The sequence below is a fragment of the Lissotriton vulgaris genome, chromosome 9 (genome assembly GCF_964263255.1).
Source record: "Lissotriton vulgaris chromosome 9, aLisVul1.2, whole genome shotgun sequence".
NCBI lineage: Eukaryota > Metazoa > Chordata > Amphibia > Caudata > Salamandridae > Lissotriton > Lissotriton vulgaris.
In genome coordinates, this window is record NC_141697.1 from 735718844 (window position 1) to 735736665 (window position 17822).

A 17822-nucleotide genomic window follows, 5' to 3' on the forward strand; every position below is an offset into this window, starting at 1 on the left:
AAAATGGATTTTCACTGTTTTCTTTTTTCCCTTTTGAGTTACAAGCTTACTTCTATGGGGTTTGAAAATCAACTCTTGTTCTGCTTTGGCATTTTACTGCATCTGTAAACGACAGCCCCTCTTGATGTTTGAGGCGCAAAGGCAACCAGACGCCTCCTTCGTAAAACACCTTAACAGCATGAACCTTTCACCCAATCCTGGCTTGCCGATAATCATCTCAAACTCAATGCCCTGAAAACAGAGTTCCTTCTGATCTCACCTCCAGCAAAGATCTCCACCACTCAAATTTGGCTTAAACACCTAACCGCACTCAATGTCCAACCCACCATCGTGGACTCAGCAAAATCTCTAGGCATAACACTCGACACCAATCTGAACATGCAGCAACATATCAGCAAGGCAACAAAGGGAGCGAACTTCCAGATCAATACTCTGAGGAAACTTAAACCCTTCCTCCTAGCCAAAGACTTCCAAACTGCAGTACAAGCACTAGTCATCCCTCTAATTGAATACGGCAGCATCGCCCTCTGTGGACTCCCCCTAACTACAACCGCACCCCTAAGAGCTTCTCTAAACGCTGCAGCGAGACTCATCACTGGGTCAAAAAAGCACTCCCATATTACCCCTGACTTGAAATCCCTGAACTGGCTGCCTTTTGAAGCTAGAATACATCTGAAAATCGCCTGCATGACACACAAGGCGGTACATCTAAACTCACCTGGATACCTCGCTCAGAAGCTGACAATCTCTGGAGGAGCTAGAAACACTAGAGGCACAAACAATCTTCTGTTGAAACCTCGAAGATTCCGGAAGGAAAAAACATATAAGCGCTCCTTCTCAGGAATGGCGCCTAGGATCTGGAACTCACTCCCGCCTGAAACCAGGCTTATCTCTTCCACCACACTCTTTAAAAATGAAGTAAAAGCTATCCTCATGGCTAAATACACCTGAACTACTATCTCGAACACTGTTAGTACTCTGCACCAATCTGTACTACATGTTTGACCCTTTTGATTATTTGTATTAACTGTCTTATTACTCACATGTTTGGCTTGTAGCCACCTATTTGTACTGTTTGACCTAATGATTTATCTGTCTGACTTTGCTCCCTCATGTACTTCTCTTTGTAAAGCGCTCTGATATCTGCAAGGATCTTGTCCGCGCTATATAAAACTTTCAAAATAAATAAATGAAGTCTTTCATGCCCATTGCGCAGCAAGGGTTCAATTGACTCTAAAGCAAGCATTGGAAATGCGCCCCCGTTCCCTTGTTTAGTAATCAAACAGCTAAAATCGGGATGTAGCGGACCCGCACACATCTGGGCCTCTGGGCCCTATGTCTTCTTAAGGATTTGTGGGGCCCAGAGTAAGATACAACCCCCCATCCCATTGTGGACAACTTTGAAAGTATTAATATTTTTTGGCTCATTCAAGCCTGTTTGATGCAAAAACATTGAACTATATGTTGAACTTTGCAAAAATAGCCAAAAGCTTAAGCTGTCTGGTGTACGCCAAATAAACAGCAGCAAAAGAAACATTGAACACGCATTCATAGAGCCACTTCTTTAGAGCTTGCTTAGCTTGTGATTATCACGGGCCACATTCCCCAAAGCCCTGAGCGTGAAGGTATCAGTGCACCCTACCAGCCGGCCACCTCCCACTCTTCGCTGTGGATAACTGCACCTCACAGGAACCCTGAGGGTCTCATTACATTCATCACTGCCGACCAATTATATTTTAAAGAGAGGAGAAACATTTCTTCAGATGTGTGTTACCTCAATTGGGTCCACTGAAGCGAACCAGGAGGACTACAATTACCAGAATGCACTTGGTTACAAATGGGCAATACCGTGGCGTTACAAACGGAGCTGCCGACTTTAGAACTATGTTCCAGTCTCGGCATCTGCTCAACATCTTATGATTCTGGGCAAATCACTTAATCTCTCAGTGCATACCAAAAATGAATGCGTCCCTGGGTATTGTAACTGGTGGGCCTGTAAATCGCCCCAGTGCCTTTAGGTCGAGTTCTTGCTATATAGAACTGCCAAAAAAAAAACCGAAAACTCAGAACGTGAGCACAAACTTTTTATAAACATTATCTTATCCAATAATTGTAGTTGAGATGCGAACTGTTTTATGTAATTTGCGGTCATTCCACATTGAATGCAAATAGATCACAGACTCAAACTTTTGCAGTAGCACCTTATTCTGAGGGCAACATGGATTGGCACTACTTCAGCATGCATTCAGTCAAACAGCAAAACGTCCCTGAAAATATAGGCTCATTGTATCCTCTGTCTCTGCTGTGCTACTTGTTTCTGCTACTTTTCACTCCGACCTTATGCTGGTGGTAATATTGAGGTAGTCACCAAGAAGCACCGTGCTAATGCGCTGTCAAAAATCTGAGGCAACGGTATAGATGTGCGGTAACCCGATTATCGCATATTTTTACCCCTGCATTCCATTTCTGCTGCCTTCTAAATGAGAGGCGTTCTCAAACATTAAACCTTAAAATATACAAAAGCCAAACCTGGTGGCTTTGCCAATCATTGTTTAAGGAGGGGCGTTAATTTTTCTGCTGTTCCAATGAGGCGCAATACTTCCAACAGGCATCATTTTAAGTACAGGTACAGCTGTCAGAAGATCTAAATGTACATCTTTTATTTGAAAAAGACGTATATTTGAAATAGGGACAGAAATGTGTTCTTTAGGAGGGAATATAAACAAGCATTGAAAATGCAATAGGTCGCGCCTTTTAGTAAGTTAAAGCCATTTGCTTTGCTATACAATACCGTTAGCAAAGCAAATGGCTTTAACTTAATCAAAGGCGAGACCTATTGCATTTTCAATGCGTATTGATACCTTTATTTACTAGCATGAAAAGGAGCAGACATAGCCAGAATGTTAAAGTATGCATATCCCATGGCTCGTGTCTCTCTCTTTATCTCAAATAGGTTCTCTTTCAACCTGACATTTCTTCCTGAAAATAGGCCTGCGTTGTTGAGAATAAAAGGAGAGAACTTTTTATTATTATTATCTTCTCACAATCTCAAGAATGTAATATTGGCTTCTCGGTGAGGGTTCATAATGTGTTCGTTAATAGGAGGCTGGCTCATCTGTATCTGTAGATGGGTGCAAAGACCGACAGTAAAAATGCTTATTCCTCCTTAGAATAAAAGGGTAACAAAGCCAATAGCTGTACAACATGGCTTAAAAAAGAAAAAAAGTGCTATGATATGGTAAACGCTGGCTGTACGATACTGCTTTCTTTTTTTTCTGTAAGCCATGTTGCACAGTAGCCTGTGCTGCTGTGCAACATGTCTAAAAACATTGAAACAGCCAATAGATCTTGCATAAGTGAAACCTATTGGCTTTGCCAATGCTTGATATTTCTTGTGAGCAGCAAAGCCAAATGAATGGTCACGTCACAGCAATATCTGACTTTAAGAGGCACAAACTTTGCAAGGCAATGTCTGTCCAGGCCATCTTTACTAAAAGGCATGACCACAACTAATGTGAAATATTGACATTTTGTAGCTCATTAGCTGTTATAATAGATTGACAAAGTCCGGTATGTACACTTTCTATAATATTTTTCTCTCTGGAATACATTAACTTCAGTTGGCATATATACGTAGGAATGGAATATTCGCTCCCATTTCTCCATATAACATTACTGGCACTGCAATCATGGACTCATGCTGAACCTGATACCAATATACATATTATAGTGATAATGTATTCAAACATAAACAGTTGTGACAAGGGAAATGTGTGGCCGATTTGTTATGCAGGCTGTTTCCAACTCATTTAGTTATCTAGCTAACAGCCTCCACCTTGAGACTAGTTATGGCTGGAGAGGTACATCAGCTATAGAGCTTAGAACGAACACCATAAGGTGAAACATAACATATTTTTTAAAAAGTAGAATGGTTGGCATAAAAAATATTTATTTTGATATGATGCACATTTCTTTACCACAAATTCACACATTGTCACATAGTTTCCAAGCAAGATTTGAAACTCATTATATATAGGTGCTGCATGGACTGAGACAGGGCAGTCCTTTGAGCTTAATGTATGTATTCCACTTGGCAATTCACCAGTGCCTTTTTTGTTGTAAATTATTTCTTATGCTGTCAAGCAAAAAAGTTTGATAATACTCAAGAATGAAGTGATAACTTATAAATTACTAGCTTTATTTTTTTGCAATGAAGCCAATTGCGTACATGTGCTTTGATTTAATAAAAAACTGCCTAAGCATTTCATTTGAATGGGGCCCATTCTAATGGAAGAGGTATTGTAGATAGTCCTTTAAATTGATTTTATATTGGTGAAGATCAGTTGCAAAAATACAGTCAAGTTATTCAAGCTCAGGGCAGAAAAGTTATGTTAAAACAGGTTTCTTGTTAAAATGTTTTAGGTAGTGAGATTAGGGTTTCTCAGTATATTGTAATCGTCAATGTCAGTCAACCAGCTTTCGGATTAATACGTTACGTTAAGCAGGATTGTGAGGTTTAAATCTTGAGCTGTCCAACAGTTTTTTAATAATGATCTCTCTTCCATTGTTAAATGTTTAGTACGGTGATAATGAACCCATGGGAGATGAGGAGTACGATGATTATTCCAAGGAATTGAACCAGTACCGAAAATCAAAGGATGGTAGAGGTCGAGGTAATTGATATAACAACAGATATATTTTTTTCTAGAATATCTTTTGTGTTGTGTTTGGGTTCCAGTTGTGAATAATTTTCCAACCAGTCAATTACTGCGCATTGGGTTCTTCCTAGAATTTGCTTCAACTGTAGTAAAAGCAATGAACGATATCATCGTTTGACATATGATCTTTATTATGCAGCCTGTTTGCCTCCTTTAAGCTCTTTTGGCTTTCCCCCAAAGGTTGTATTATATCACGTGCGAATCAATATCAAAAGTATAAACTACTAATTAAACAATTTTCAATTTATCCCAGAGAGCTTCTGCAAAACACCACAAAATAAACCAGTGTTGGCAAAACCAATAAATATCTTATTTGGGACATCTTGGCCTTGTAAATGACTTTTGGCAATGATGTACAGCAACAGCCACATAATTTTGTAAGCATGCACAATCGGAATGATGGCACGCGTAAGCAGAATGACGTGAGCAGCACCAGGGGAGAAGCACGCAAGTACATACGCAACAGGGAGCGTGGAGGGCACTTTTGGCTTGGTGAGGAGTACGACACGAGGGATTGAGCAGAAAAACACGTACACTCATGAAGTGTTTAAGAAGAAGAAGAGCAAATAGTTACATAAAAATTAGCAGTGGACTGGCAGCAGTCAGTCATTCCAAATACTATGCTCCAGGGGGGAGGCAAAGATGAGATGGAACAAGAGGGATACGGAAAAGATAAGGAAAGCCAATAAATTAGAATCTAACAAAAGGGAGTGACAATATGGCCAAAATGACTAATCAGTGCTAAGCAATGAGAATTCTGGAAGCCCAGTAAAAGTTCTTGGTAATCTTACAAAAGGCATTTTTCAAGTAGACAGCTAGCAAAGTCTTGTAGACCAGTCCCAATAAGTCCTCATTGCTCGCAAGTTATTGCTTATCTGAGGTTCATATTTTCAGAGACTACTTGAAGCTGTTGCTTTGGATTTTAGAACATCACTGGGCATGTGTCCTGGAGACCATCAGATCATTATTTTAATTTTAAAAGAGAATAGTAGGTGATACTACTCAAGTCAGCTTCTTTTTGACATATTTAAAAAACTATGTTGGATTTGCAGGCCACTAAGAATGAAGAAGATGTGATACAATTGTTCTTGGCTGACTACCGTACCTGGACTGTAAGGTTGTACATGTTAGCTAATCGTGGCACCATGTACCCTTTCTTTTTCCCTTTCTTGCTGTAAGAATGTAGGAAGCAGTATGTGTATTCCTATAGAGAACCATTTTTGTGTAAGATGTTCTGCTTTAAGACGGATCTTGAAATGTCTGGATGAAGGAGATCATGGCATAGGATATACTAGCATTTATAGAGACCCCCAGGATTTTGCATTTTTTTTTGGCAAATTTTGCGGCATAAAAATAAAACTATTTCAGCCCAAAAAAGCAAACGTTGTGGCATTTTTGCAACACACGTTAAACATGCCTGTCACAAAAATACTGTGGCCCATATGTGGGGTCAGCAAAACAGCACTACAAAGCAGGAAAGACACCTGTTTGGTACCAGAGAGAGCACAGGTTTAAATTTTAAAGTTGCACTCTCTCTGTCACCACTCTGCCACCCTGCTTTCCTTGATGAAGTACATGGTGCTGGAGGGGAGCTGTTACTTTAGCCCTCTCCACTCACCTCCCACCTTAAATTAAGGTGTGATAATGATGGAGGGGCCTAAAGTAGATAATGGAGAAGGAAATGTCCACAGCATAGCAGGAAAATTAGTTTGTTGTGGTCCAGAGAGCGCAGATTGTGGCACTGATGTTTGGATATGCTTTGCGAAATGAGAAGGGTTTGTTAGACATTTAGTACATTGAATATTTGGATCTTGAATTTTCTCTATTTTACAGAAAGGAGCTTGCATAAGCTCTATAAAAGCACCAATGCTAAGGGTTGTGAAGGGTGCAGATAGGGCAGTTAGTCAATATTCAGTGATGACTCGCAAGCGATGTAAGAGACTGGCAGTTAAGAAGTCAATGATAAATTTAGTTTTGTTGCAAATAAATAATGTACTTCATAGGCAGAATGAGACCGCAATAGTAAAATTAACTTGTGTAGTCCAGTGCCTATGCAGTGTGTAGTTGCTTGGGTCAAATGAGGTTGCGAAAACTGTTTTTGTTGAGCTGTTAGAGGAAATACAGGAGAGCACTAGAATAGATGAATGTCCGATAAAAAAACCAAGAAATTAGTATTTTGAGAAGTGGAAGGTAAGTAACTTTTTTTTTAATTTAAAGAAAAAAATGTGATCTTAATGATTGAATTCCCACAGGGTACGGTCGTGGTCGAGGCAGAGGTCTTAGAAGCAGAGGGATCAAGGGAATGGGAAGAGGAAGAGGCAGGAATAAAGGTGGAAATGATGAAGATGACTACTATGACGACGAAATGGGAGTAAGTTTGAAGCAGAAATGTATGAACTTCTTTATGCTATCACATTTGTCACACAGTTACTATTGCATGATATATACATTAAACAACAAATGCATAATTAAAACACTTACATTCTACACAGATTTATCATCTACCTAACTTGTGCCACTTTTTAGCTGTTAGAATGTGTGGCTAATAAAACAACATACATACTTTCCATCCTGCCATTGCCCTCCCCCACTAAAGTTCAGTTCCTCTCCCTTTTTTTGCCATTCTTTGCAGACTGAAACCTGTTTCATTCTGATTCTCATGTTAATCTTCCAGCTGCATATCTAGGGATTCCTCTTTTCTATATTGTGGATTGATCATCTTTACCATACTTCTCAACCTAGTGGAATTAACCTAGAAGTATGTAAAATATACATGGACAGTATCGTCTAAACATTATTGTAGTGCTTCACTTTGAAAAGCAACTGTGTTCAGCTCTACTATATTATTTCATGATACAGACTTGTGAACTTTAGCTGCTTGGCTGCCACTTCAGTTCACCCGTTTCTGCATATCTAGAGAAATACTCAGAATACTTAGTTTTAATATCTTTAAGTTTTTTTTCGAAGTGTTCCTTTACTTGTCTCTTACTTTTCAATCTAATTCTTCTCCTTTTTTTGTGCTTCATTTTATGAAATATCAGTTTTAATAATACATTTGCTGCAATTTCAAAGTTTCTGTGGAACCTGATATCTTCTAAAATGTTACTGTACTGAAGTTCACTCACGGATTCCTAAGCTGCTCTTTAATTCTTCATTGTAGTATTGTCCTCCTCTTATAATGAGGTTCGGGATCCTAAATAGCTCTGCCACAGCAAAACCCTTTCTTGTGAACATCGCTGAACTCTAGATCGTATTTCATGGGGTTATTATAAGCTACCGTAGGCATTTTTATTTGGGTTCTGATTCACTTGATATTTTCAAGGTTTTTTGACGTCTATTTATTTATCCTTATTCAACTTTCCTGTCAATGTACTACAGATAGTTTCTTTTCTTTTTGTGCATGTGTACATTTTATAAGCACCTCAGCCTATGGGTGTGACCATCTGGTAGTTATGGAACGATATTTGTAAGCTGTCAACATTAGTATGTCGATTTCCTGCCATTAGAATGGCCTTACGATGCTGCGAGCAACCTGGAATCTGTTTTTCTACTGTTTTCTTTGCAGACCATTGTTTGTAGTTATCTGTGATGTGTTTTGGATATTGTGTTCTGGACTCACCCCACAAGCTTCATCAAAAAACCCTGGAGGAAGGCAAGGCTGTGCATTTCTTGACATATACATGCAAATACACCAGACATAGACTGGTTTTCAAATGATTCACATAGCTAAACCAGTGAAGTGCCTTCTCTGGTTCCACCACTTTTGATGGCTTGTAACGGGAATGGTTTATTCAGCTCCCAGGTTTGTGGATCCCGAGAGTCCACTACTTAGTTGGAAGGCAGACATCTTGTTACCGTCTTCCCTTTAATCTCCTACGAAGATACAGCAGAAGGTGATTAGCACAATTATAACAAACACTACACAATCAGCCCTTTACACAATTGGCCTCCTTTTTGCCACAAGCGTCAGTCTTTGAAGCAACTGTGCTTAAGACTTCAGGGTGCATTGAGTAGCTGACATAGTTCTGCCCGTCATGATGCTTCTGCACATCCTGAAGATGTTTGCATTCTTGTTAGACTACTATAATTGTATAACCTATAGTCAATGCTTTGTGCCACTGGAAATAAGAACAATCTGAGCCTCAGATAATTAACTTTACGAGATACTGCAGTTGGCTCAGGGAGGTTTGTAAGGAATTTATTTTCTGAGTGGAGGATATTATACAGTTCTGCATGTCTATGAGAAGCAAACTCAAGCATGTTGGCTTCTTTTAAGGGAATTCTTAGTAGTTTAGCCAGCACTTCTTTGAAAGTTAAATGTGTCAATGTCTGATTCTAAATTTTGGTAAGCGGTTTATTTACGATAGCTTGCAGCAGTTGGGCATGGTAACTTCATTTGCAGTCAGCTGAATTATTCTGTATTTTCTTCCATAACAGCCCTATTAAGCTCCTTTCGACTGAATGCCTTCTGCATGGCAGTTGCAAATAAATGTGGCATCAGACATGATTGACTGTCTAACAAACCAAAATTCCGGACATTTTTGAGTCTGAGATGTGCCTTATGGGGATGATACTGTGGCCTAACCAAGTTCACTGTTTCTGTTTAACCAACTAACCAGTTTCTATGGAAAAGCTTTGATGCAAGAGATGGGAGAAATTTGGCTTTAACAACATCGAAAACTGCAAGCAGCGAAGGCAGCACTTTTGTCTTCTTTTTTGTCCAAAAACCTCCACCAACTTTCTTTATTTCTTTATTTCCTTGCTAAAGACTAATATTGCTCTTATCCATGTTTTTTTTTTTTCTTCATTTTTTTTTGTCCTCATATATGCCACCAGAATATATATGCTCTAGATGGGTCTCGCTGTTGTCTCTTATACTGTTATTTTTCGAGTCCGCCATGGAAAACAGTATCATAGCAAACAGGAGTTCCCAGAGGTAGGCTGCTTTCCTTATCCTACTCCTCCAAGCCTGTTTTAGGCACCCCAGGCCTGGTGGAGGACAGGACCGACACAACCTCTGGCATAATCACAGGACTGCTCACCTATTTATCCAGACCATCAGTTTAGACCAGACATTCTGCGAATTCTCGCATCGGCCAGCCAGATCCATTTTACACACCTCCATTAAGTACTTCAAACATACTGCAAATCTAGGGGGAGCCGCTGACTTCCACTCCATGCAGATTTGTCTCCTTGCAATAACTATTGTGTAAAAAATAAATTGAGTATCCAAATTCTTGATATTGTATTCTTTCGGTAAACCAAAGAAGACTAATCTGCGAGAACATGTAATAATTATGGAAAGTACATCTCCCAAAAAATCCATTATCGCTTTCCAGTAGTTTTGAATGGCTGGACATTCCAGAAAAATGTGGATATCATCAGCGGCGTTATAGTTACAACGGGGACAATAATAGTTGTTTCGTGTTATCTTATGCAGTTTAGCCGGAGTCCAATAGACTCTATGAGCCGTAAACAGGTGGTTGCGCCTTAAATTAGCAGGTTTAATTAGCCTCTGTGAAAGGGAAAAAGAGTCTAACCATGCCTTGCAGACTTCTTCAGGGAGCTCAGCTATACCATTTCCCCATAACTTTATTATCTCCATGTACAGTTTACTCTCCTCTTCTTTGATTATTAACCGCATGCGCGCTAGCGGAATTCCGCTAGCGCGCTGGGTTTTTCAAAATCGCACTTTGCGTGACGAGCTGGGCTCGTCATCAGTGTGCGAGCGGGCTACACCATGACGAGCCCAGCTCGTCATGAGTGTCGAAGGGGTTAAATTGTACCAAAATGATAACTCTTTTACCCATTTCCCCCTTCTGCCGATTGCATCAAGAATATCTGTATCTTCCTCCCTTTGCATGTTTTGACTGGACCACCAACCAGACAACTGGTAGTACCTAAACCTAGTCAACTGTCCTTCTGTAAACTGTACCAACGTGTTCCAACTCATTAGGCCCGAATCTACCCAGAGATCTCCCCATTTTTTAAAGCCAACTGTTTTCAAGGGTCGTGACAGTTGATCCTGGAGGCATTGAGGTGTACCAGGAGAGTCCCATATCGGGGAGTGTGTGTGGTAATAGGGAATGTTGAATGTCTTCCTCATGAACCCCCAATTTTTTAATGCAGTCTGCAAAATTTTAAGGCGAATTTTTAAAAAAAAATTCTGGTCTCCAAACTTGAAAATAAAGTAATCATGGTCATAAGGTAAATCCGTTAACAATGCTTGAAACAGGCGGCCCTGTGATGATGCATCCAGCTTGTTTGCCAGAAGCCTAAAATTCTTAAAATGAAATGCATGACAGTATGACAAAAGGTCAGGGAGGGCAAGCGCTCCTGTCTTTAAACCCCTCCTCAGCTTCTTCCATGCAATTCTTGTTGACTTGCAGGCCCATACAAAGGATCCAATTTTACCCTGTAAAATGTTAATGTCTTATCCATGTTTAACCAAGATTCTTAATAGTAGGAATTGAACGCGTATATCTGACGTTGGAAACCTATACTAATTTTGACCAGAAGGATCATATCATCTGCATATTGTAGTGTTTGAATATCGATATCTCCTAGTCATGGAGTGCAAGAACATGGGTCAGTCAACACTTTGGTTAAATTTGCTATACAGAGATTAAAAAGGCGGAGAGCTCAAAACAATCCTGCTTTAGACCTCTGTTGGTGTACATTGTTAAGGATAATGCAAAAGTGCAACATCGAGTAATTTGAACACAAGTTTTCTCACATCATTGGCAAAGAGCTCATTGTAAAATAAGGTCAGTCCCCCCAACGTTTTGACCAGAGGAGTGCTCTTTCTGTTTTCAAAAGCTTTCCTGAAATCAATGAATCCAGCATACATGCTTTAGCGTACTGAATATGTTTATTAGTTAACATGGCTAAAAAATAATGGTATGCCAGTATTGACCCAGAGACCTGTATAATAGCAGGGCATCAATTTGCGCTTGGTGGGCCATATTGTAAAGTCAGCCAATAGAATATTAGTATAATATTGTATCTTGACAGAGCTACCAATTTATAGCTTTTAGGGCAATTATTAGGTGGCTCCTTTTTATACAAGGGGTGCAAAATGGAACGCATTAAAGTGTCAAGGGAAAGAGTCATACAAAATACCAAATTTAAATAGTGGGATCAGACATTGGTCCCAAAAATTGAGACCATGCTTTAAAATTGCTGCAAGCTGGCTATTTGAGCTTAAGGGAGCATCTAGCTTAGATGACTTAATGTAGTAGCCTCCAGCTGATGAACCGGCAAGGAGGGTTCCACGCAGATGCTTAAAATTTATGGCTTCTCCATCCACATTTAAAAAAGAAATGTGTTTAGTCTTGTCAGATAAAGAGACTGCACATTGCAGGCTAGGGTTATTGGGTAAGTCAAAGGTGTTCTTAAATCCCCAAAATCTTTTAGCATCCCAGGATTTGAAAATGTCTTGAATTTTCGGCAACTGAGATCGATAAAAGGATTAGTTAGCATGGTAACTATTCTTTTCTTATTTCCTTGATTTTGAGCTTGGCAAAATGATTGTTTTTGTGATGACTAAAAACCTGACTGACCTGTTGAGATCTCTCTTTTTTAACTTTAGGGATCTCAGGAACCAGTTAGCTTTTAGATAAATGTTAGAAATCCGAATGGAGCACTTATGTGAATGAATAGGAAATGAAAAACTTCATCAGTGTGGAAAGCATACCTTTTCAGGGAATAACTGTCTCATGGAGAGGAGAATGAATGAGGTCTAATTAAGGTGTGTTATGTATCATTTTAGGAACCTATTGTAATTTTCCAGATTCATGCTCAATATAGGTATAAATCACCATATACTTATATTGGCATAGAAATCATAACCATATTTCGGCTTAGCTCATGCAGTCCAAATACGGCAGGGCTACCTCCACTAGTTCCGAAAATCTACAATGATTTCTTGGAAAACTCATCTTCAGCAGCTAGGGACTTTCTCTTGCTCGAGAACTGACTTGTCCAAGAACTCATGGAGTTTTCAAAGAACTGAGACTCTTTGCTGACGTTATTATTTCCACCTTTACGTCAAACTCTGCAACTTCAAGGTATAAATATACCCACACTTGCCTTAGCAAACACACAGTGGTTTGGAGCACTTCGACTATCTACTTGCCCGATGCATCCTGCTACAGCATGTGCTGAAGGAAGCCGACCCTCCAGCAGACGCACTGAGAGAGACGCTATCTTTTCTCCTGCCGAGAAACCCAGCTCCAATGTTTCCAAGCTACCCTTGCGGGTTGTTGGGAAATCGAGTCCCGAGACTGACCTTCTCCATTGTAAAGTAAGGTACGGAGCTGATTAGACCCTAAGAGAAATCTTGTACAGATTCTAGGCAAAAGAATACTCATTTATGCTACACCTCACTTACTTCTTCCCTCGTACTAAGCTTAGGTTAGGTACACCGGGGTAGGCGTATTTTAGAAGCACCAGTTGAGTACTTTTAGCCTCTGGTATTTATGTATGTATTTTTCTATGGTTTAGGAACCATACAATGCTCTTACAGTATTATTTTGTACTTTTTATACTGTATACGTTATATTTTACAACCAGTTTTACGATTGTAACAGTTCATTTCTTATGCTTGAGAAAGAAGACTGTTCAATAAATTCTTTTATTGAAAACGCCCGTCTATCTATTTCTCTGCAACTCTGGTGAAACGAAGCATGCACGATTGACTCAGTGAAATATATATCTATTGTTTCCACGACTATGATGATTAGTAATATCTTGGGGAAACAAAGTTTTCAAGTTTATGCGGTTGTCAGAAACGAATCCCTTCTTGTGAATTCGAGAAAGTTTCTAGTGACCTCTGAGCTAGCTGGCACTCACAAATTAAGTCTAGTATATTCGATAGAGACCTAGTAGACCTCAGTCCTACGTCTAATCTACAGGATATATTATTCCAATGCGCAGAGCCGGTCTGACCTCTGCATCAGGGTCTGCCTCCTCTAACCAGTGAGCCACACTTCTCCACTAGTTAATGAATCTGCTGTACATTCTAGACTATTATTGTAATTAATGCTCTGTACACAGTTACCATTTTAGTTTTGATAATACTTAATGTTTTGCCTGCCTTCACAGACCTGAACTAAAATATTTTCCTTCCACTAGGAGGGAAGAAGACATCGACGGTATGACCACGATAAACACATGTCTGATCGGAAAGGAAAAGTGATCTGCAAGTACTTTGTGGAGGGCAGATGTACCTGGGTAAGAAATCCCATATATATATTTGTTTCTCTTAAATCAGTACTCGAGGATTATGTAGATGGGCTGTTTTTAAGTGTCTTTCTCTGAAAATTCAGATGTGAATTTATTAATCATATGCTGAGTATATAAAAATCTATTAATTTGCGTAACTCCACTTTCTATGACTGAAGATCATACTTGTGCATTAATGTTGCCATTACCTTTATGATTAAGTACACATTGCTATTATTGAGCTTCCTTCGCCATCACAGTAGGATTTCAGAACACAGCACTCTGTTCAGTCATACTATATGGTTGACTGTATGTTCTCTTTTTTAGCTTTATTGTTTTGATTAACATCTGTACCATTATTTTTATCAAGACACAGCAGTTAGATTACTCTCATCATTACTCTGTGTCCATGTTTTGCTCTCACTCTATGATGGCTGAATCAGAAAAAGGCACAAGTTCTTAACTTCTCGTGTATTTTCAAAGAAATAGGTCTCTTCCCATTCTGACAATATTGTGTGAAAATAGATTATCTGATTCACCCTTTACATATGACCATTTTCCACTAGGGGGAACACTGCAACTTCAGCCATGATTTCGAAGTTCCACGACGACGAGGCCTTTGCAAGTTTTACGTCACTGGCTATTGTGCAAAAGCTGAAAATTGCCCGTACATGCATGATATCCTTTTCAGTGTTAATATATATTTCCGATGTGTAATCCTAATAAACAGCAATTTTTTTTAAGGCTTGCGTATATATTAAAAGTGTGAAAGATGAGCCAGTTAACTTTGTTTGGTATATTTATCTTCAAGGTACAAGCTTTATTATAAAAGAGGTAAGCATGCTCTCTTTGATGCTACAGTGCAGACTAATAGCGACATTTGTGACAGATGGATTTTTACTTGCATAATAAGGCCTGGAGTTGACTGTAGCAAAAACCAGAAGGGATCTTTGTAACAGAAGGCTTGAAATTCAGTAGTGTCCCCACTCATTTCCCATCTGCCCGATGTGTAGTTAAGATGCAGTTGTTTCAAAATTATAGATTTTCCAGTTTTACTTAGGTAATGTTAAATCAATCCCCTCTACCATTGAGTGCTGCTGGAGGCAACATTGGACCTCACCAGTCTGGACAGCGAGGTATGGTCTAAGTTTTGCAAGCAAGGATAAAGACGTCAAGCCCAAAAGATCTCCTGATCCTGTGGTCATCAAGAGGAGGGCCTTTGATCTACAGTGAGCCATAACTAACAGCCCACGCCTAATCTGATCTCCATGATGATCATACTCCTGCTGGATCGGACCGAACCATTGCTGCAGCAGAAAGACTGTTGCAGTGATAGTTGCAGGAGCTTGGAATGCAGGTTTACCCCCTGCAAGAATATAGACGGGTTACTGCAGCACCTCCATCCTATTAGATTGATTGCTCAGCAGATTCCAGTGCTTAGAAAAGTAAGGGTCCTGGCAGTGAGCACAGCCCATGGCTCAATTGTTTTATCAGTATGGACAGCTTGATATCAAATTACCATCGCACCCACTTTCATGAGTTTAGCGCATGGAATTCAGTCAGGCTAATGAAGAATTAATGGAAGGGAACATGTGCTACACCAGAATGTTTGCCATCTTCGGGCCATTAGTTTGGGGAACATCCATTCAGTCCTTACATTTTTTTGTTTGTTTTGTTGATCTTTACTTTTGCTTTTAGCACACATTATACATACTGTCATCCTGCTGCACACCTGCTAACCTTGCCACTGGCTTTAAAAGTTGCAGTTGGGGCCAAGATGGCGGACTTGCTTGGCTGAGATCCCGACCGACCTGATTTAGAGGAGCATTTCCTGTGGTGCTGGCGTGCCCCTATTCTCTCCTTGTAGGATCGTGGGGATTGGTGAACCCTCAGGACATGAACACAGAGCAGAGAGCATTCCTTTGAGCACGCAGGAGCGGCAGCGAAAGTGCAGCGGGGGACTCGAAGGTAACCCAGCCGGCCGTGAAGCGGCACTATAGGGCTAGCAACCATGGAGTGATGAAGCTCCTTACCTGCAAGGCAGAGGGGGAGGGCGGATCATAACTACAGAGCCTAGGCCGGACCTCAGCATTGAACAGGATGCGGCGAGCCCCGGGGTAGTGCTGAGAGGGCTGTGAATTTCGGACCATAAGGCTCCGGTGATGCAGAGTGAGTAAGAGGAAGGTTTCCAGGAGTGGAGGGCCCAGCAGAAGCTCCTCTGGAGAGGGGTGAGTGCCCTGGGGGGCCCTCCCACTTCTTTCATGGGTTTTTAGGAGACCTGCACTAGTGAGGGGTAGGCCCTGCTTCAGGACCTTAGGTCAGGAAGGGAGTGCCACACTTTACCCTCCAGGATGCGGCTGCGGATGGGAAAATAGGTGCCAGAGACTGTGAAGGTGTGTCCCAGCATGGTTGGAAAACGGTTGTATCCTTTGGAGGACACGAGAGCCCACTGGGTGTCCAGCAGAAGAGGTGTGAGTGCTTGGGGGCTCACCCCTCCCCGGATCCAGTGTGGAACAAATCCGGAGCGAGACGAGTTGTGGCCCTGGTGTACAATCAAGGGCTCTGCGGCGAAGACCCTTGGGTAACATCAAATTTCCTGGGGCTGGACGGGGCTCCTGTGAAATCTGGGCAGTGGGCCTGATCCTTAGGGGACTCCTTTGGGTCAGGCTCAGTTGACGGCGATGGCGCATCCGATGTTCTGCAGGCCATTCAGGAGTCTAAGGCAGCGCTGGAGACCAAGATCAGAGAGGTGGAGATCAATGTGGCCCTGCTGCACCAGAATCTCCGTTCGGCCGTGTATGGGGTGCTGAAAGCCGAAGGAAGGATCTCCAAGCTGGAAGGCTTGGTGAAAGACCTGTCTACAGAGATGGCCCGCCTCACACACTCCACTAAGACGCTTCAGGATCATGCAGAGGATGCTGAAAATCTCCCAGGTGTGAGACTGGACCGAAAAAACTCTCTTGCCCAGCATCTCTGCGCGCCGGAGGGGGGGGATTGGGGGGGGGTGGAGCGGTGCCACGCGACTCCGCCCGACATCCTTCGCGGGCGTGACGTCAGCGAGGTCACATAAGCCACACCCGGCGCGCTGATATCAGTTTTCTTCTTTTCCGCGTGCAACGCGGACCCGAATCGTGTACTCAGGCCACCCTTTTTTCGCCTTGGGCTTTTTTTCTTGAGAACAGTGTGCGAATGCCTTCGGGCTTCAAAACGTGTTCATCTTGCTCGCACCACACGTCGGCAACGGACCCTTACTTCATATGCATTTGGAAGAGCACCCCGACTCCACAGACTGTGAGGCGTGTCAGCAATTGAAACCGAAGTCCCGGCAGGAGCGCCGGATAAAACTCCTCTCAGCACGCAGGTCCAGGTCGGCATTGTCACCGCGTCCGTCCCCCGCCGACGGTTACAAGAGCCGCCGCTTGCATCTCAGACATCATCCCTCTCGCAGTTTGTACCCGAGGGCCGGTCCCTGACCTGTTGGGGTCGTAAGATCTCCTTGGGTGGTGCGGTTCCGCGCATCGTCACCCTATCAGCTGTTTCCCGGCATGGGGGCGACTAGAGCCCAGATGGAGGCCTATGCGGCGGCCTTGCAGGCCTCATTGGCTCCTCCTTCTGGGACGTCTGCAAATCTCTTTCCGTGCGTGGGGACTTCTGCGGCGTCGCCGGTGGCTCGGGCACCGACAGGTTCGGCTCCGGGTTCGAAGGATGTGGTGCCGTCGGGGTGCGACCCTTTGGGGTTCCCTCCTTCGGACCATGGCACCTCTGCCTCACCGCAAACCCTTGTGGGGGTCCCTGTGATGTCGCGGGAGGTTGCTGGGGCTTGGGGTGTGTCCCCGAGTCCCCCTCGGTCCTCTGGGCAGGCGGCAGCCTTGGCCGAGG

The 17822-nt window shown here is 42.0% G+C and overlaps 1 protein-coding gene across 2 annotated transcripts in view; it reads left to right on the top strand.

Moving 5' to 3' along the window:
• Positions 1–17822, top strand: part of ZC3H4 (zinc finger CCCH-type containing 4) — a 148966-nt gene that overhangs the window by 84059 nt on the left and 47085 nt on the right. For both annotated transcript variants that reach the window (XM_086938483.1, XM_086938484.1), the window contains exons 6-9: positions 4580–4673; positions 6971–7089; positions 13854–13952; positions 14510–14621. In XM_086938483.1, coding sequence (XP_086794609.1) covers positions 4580–4673; positions 6971–7089; positions 13854–13952; positions 14510–14621 — 424 coding nt within the window. The remainder of the gene's footprint in view (positions 1–4579; positions 4674–6970; positions 7090–13853; positions 13953–14509; positions 14622–17822) is intronic.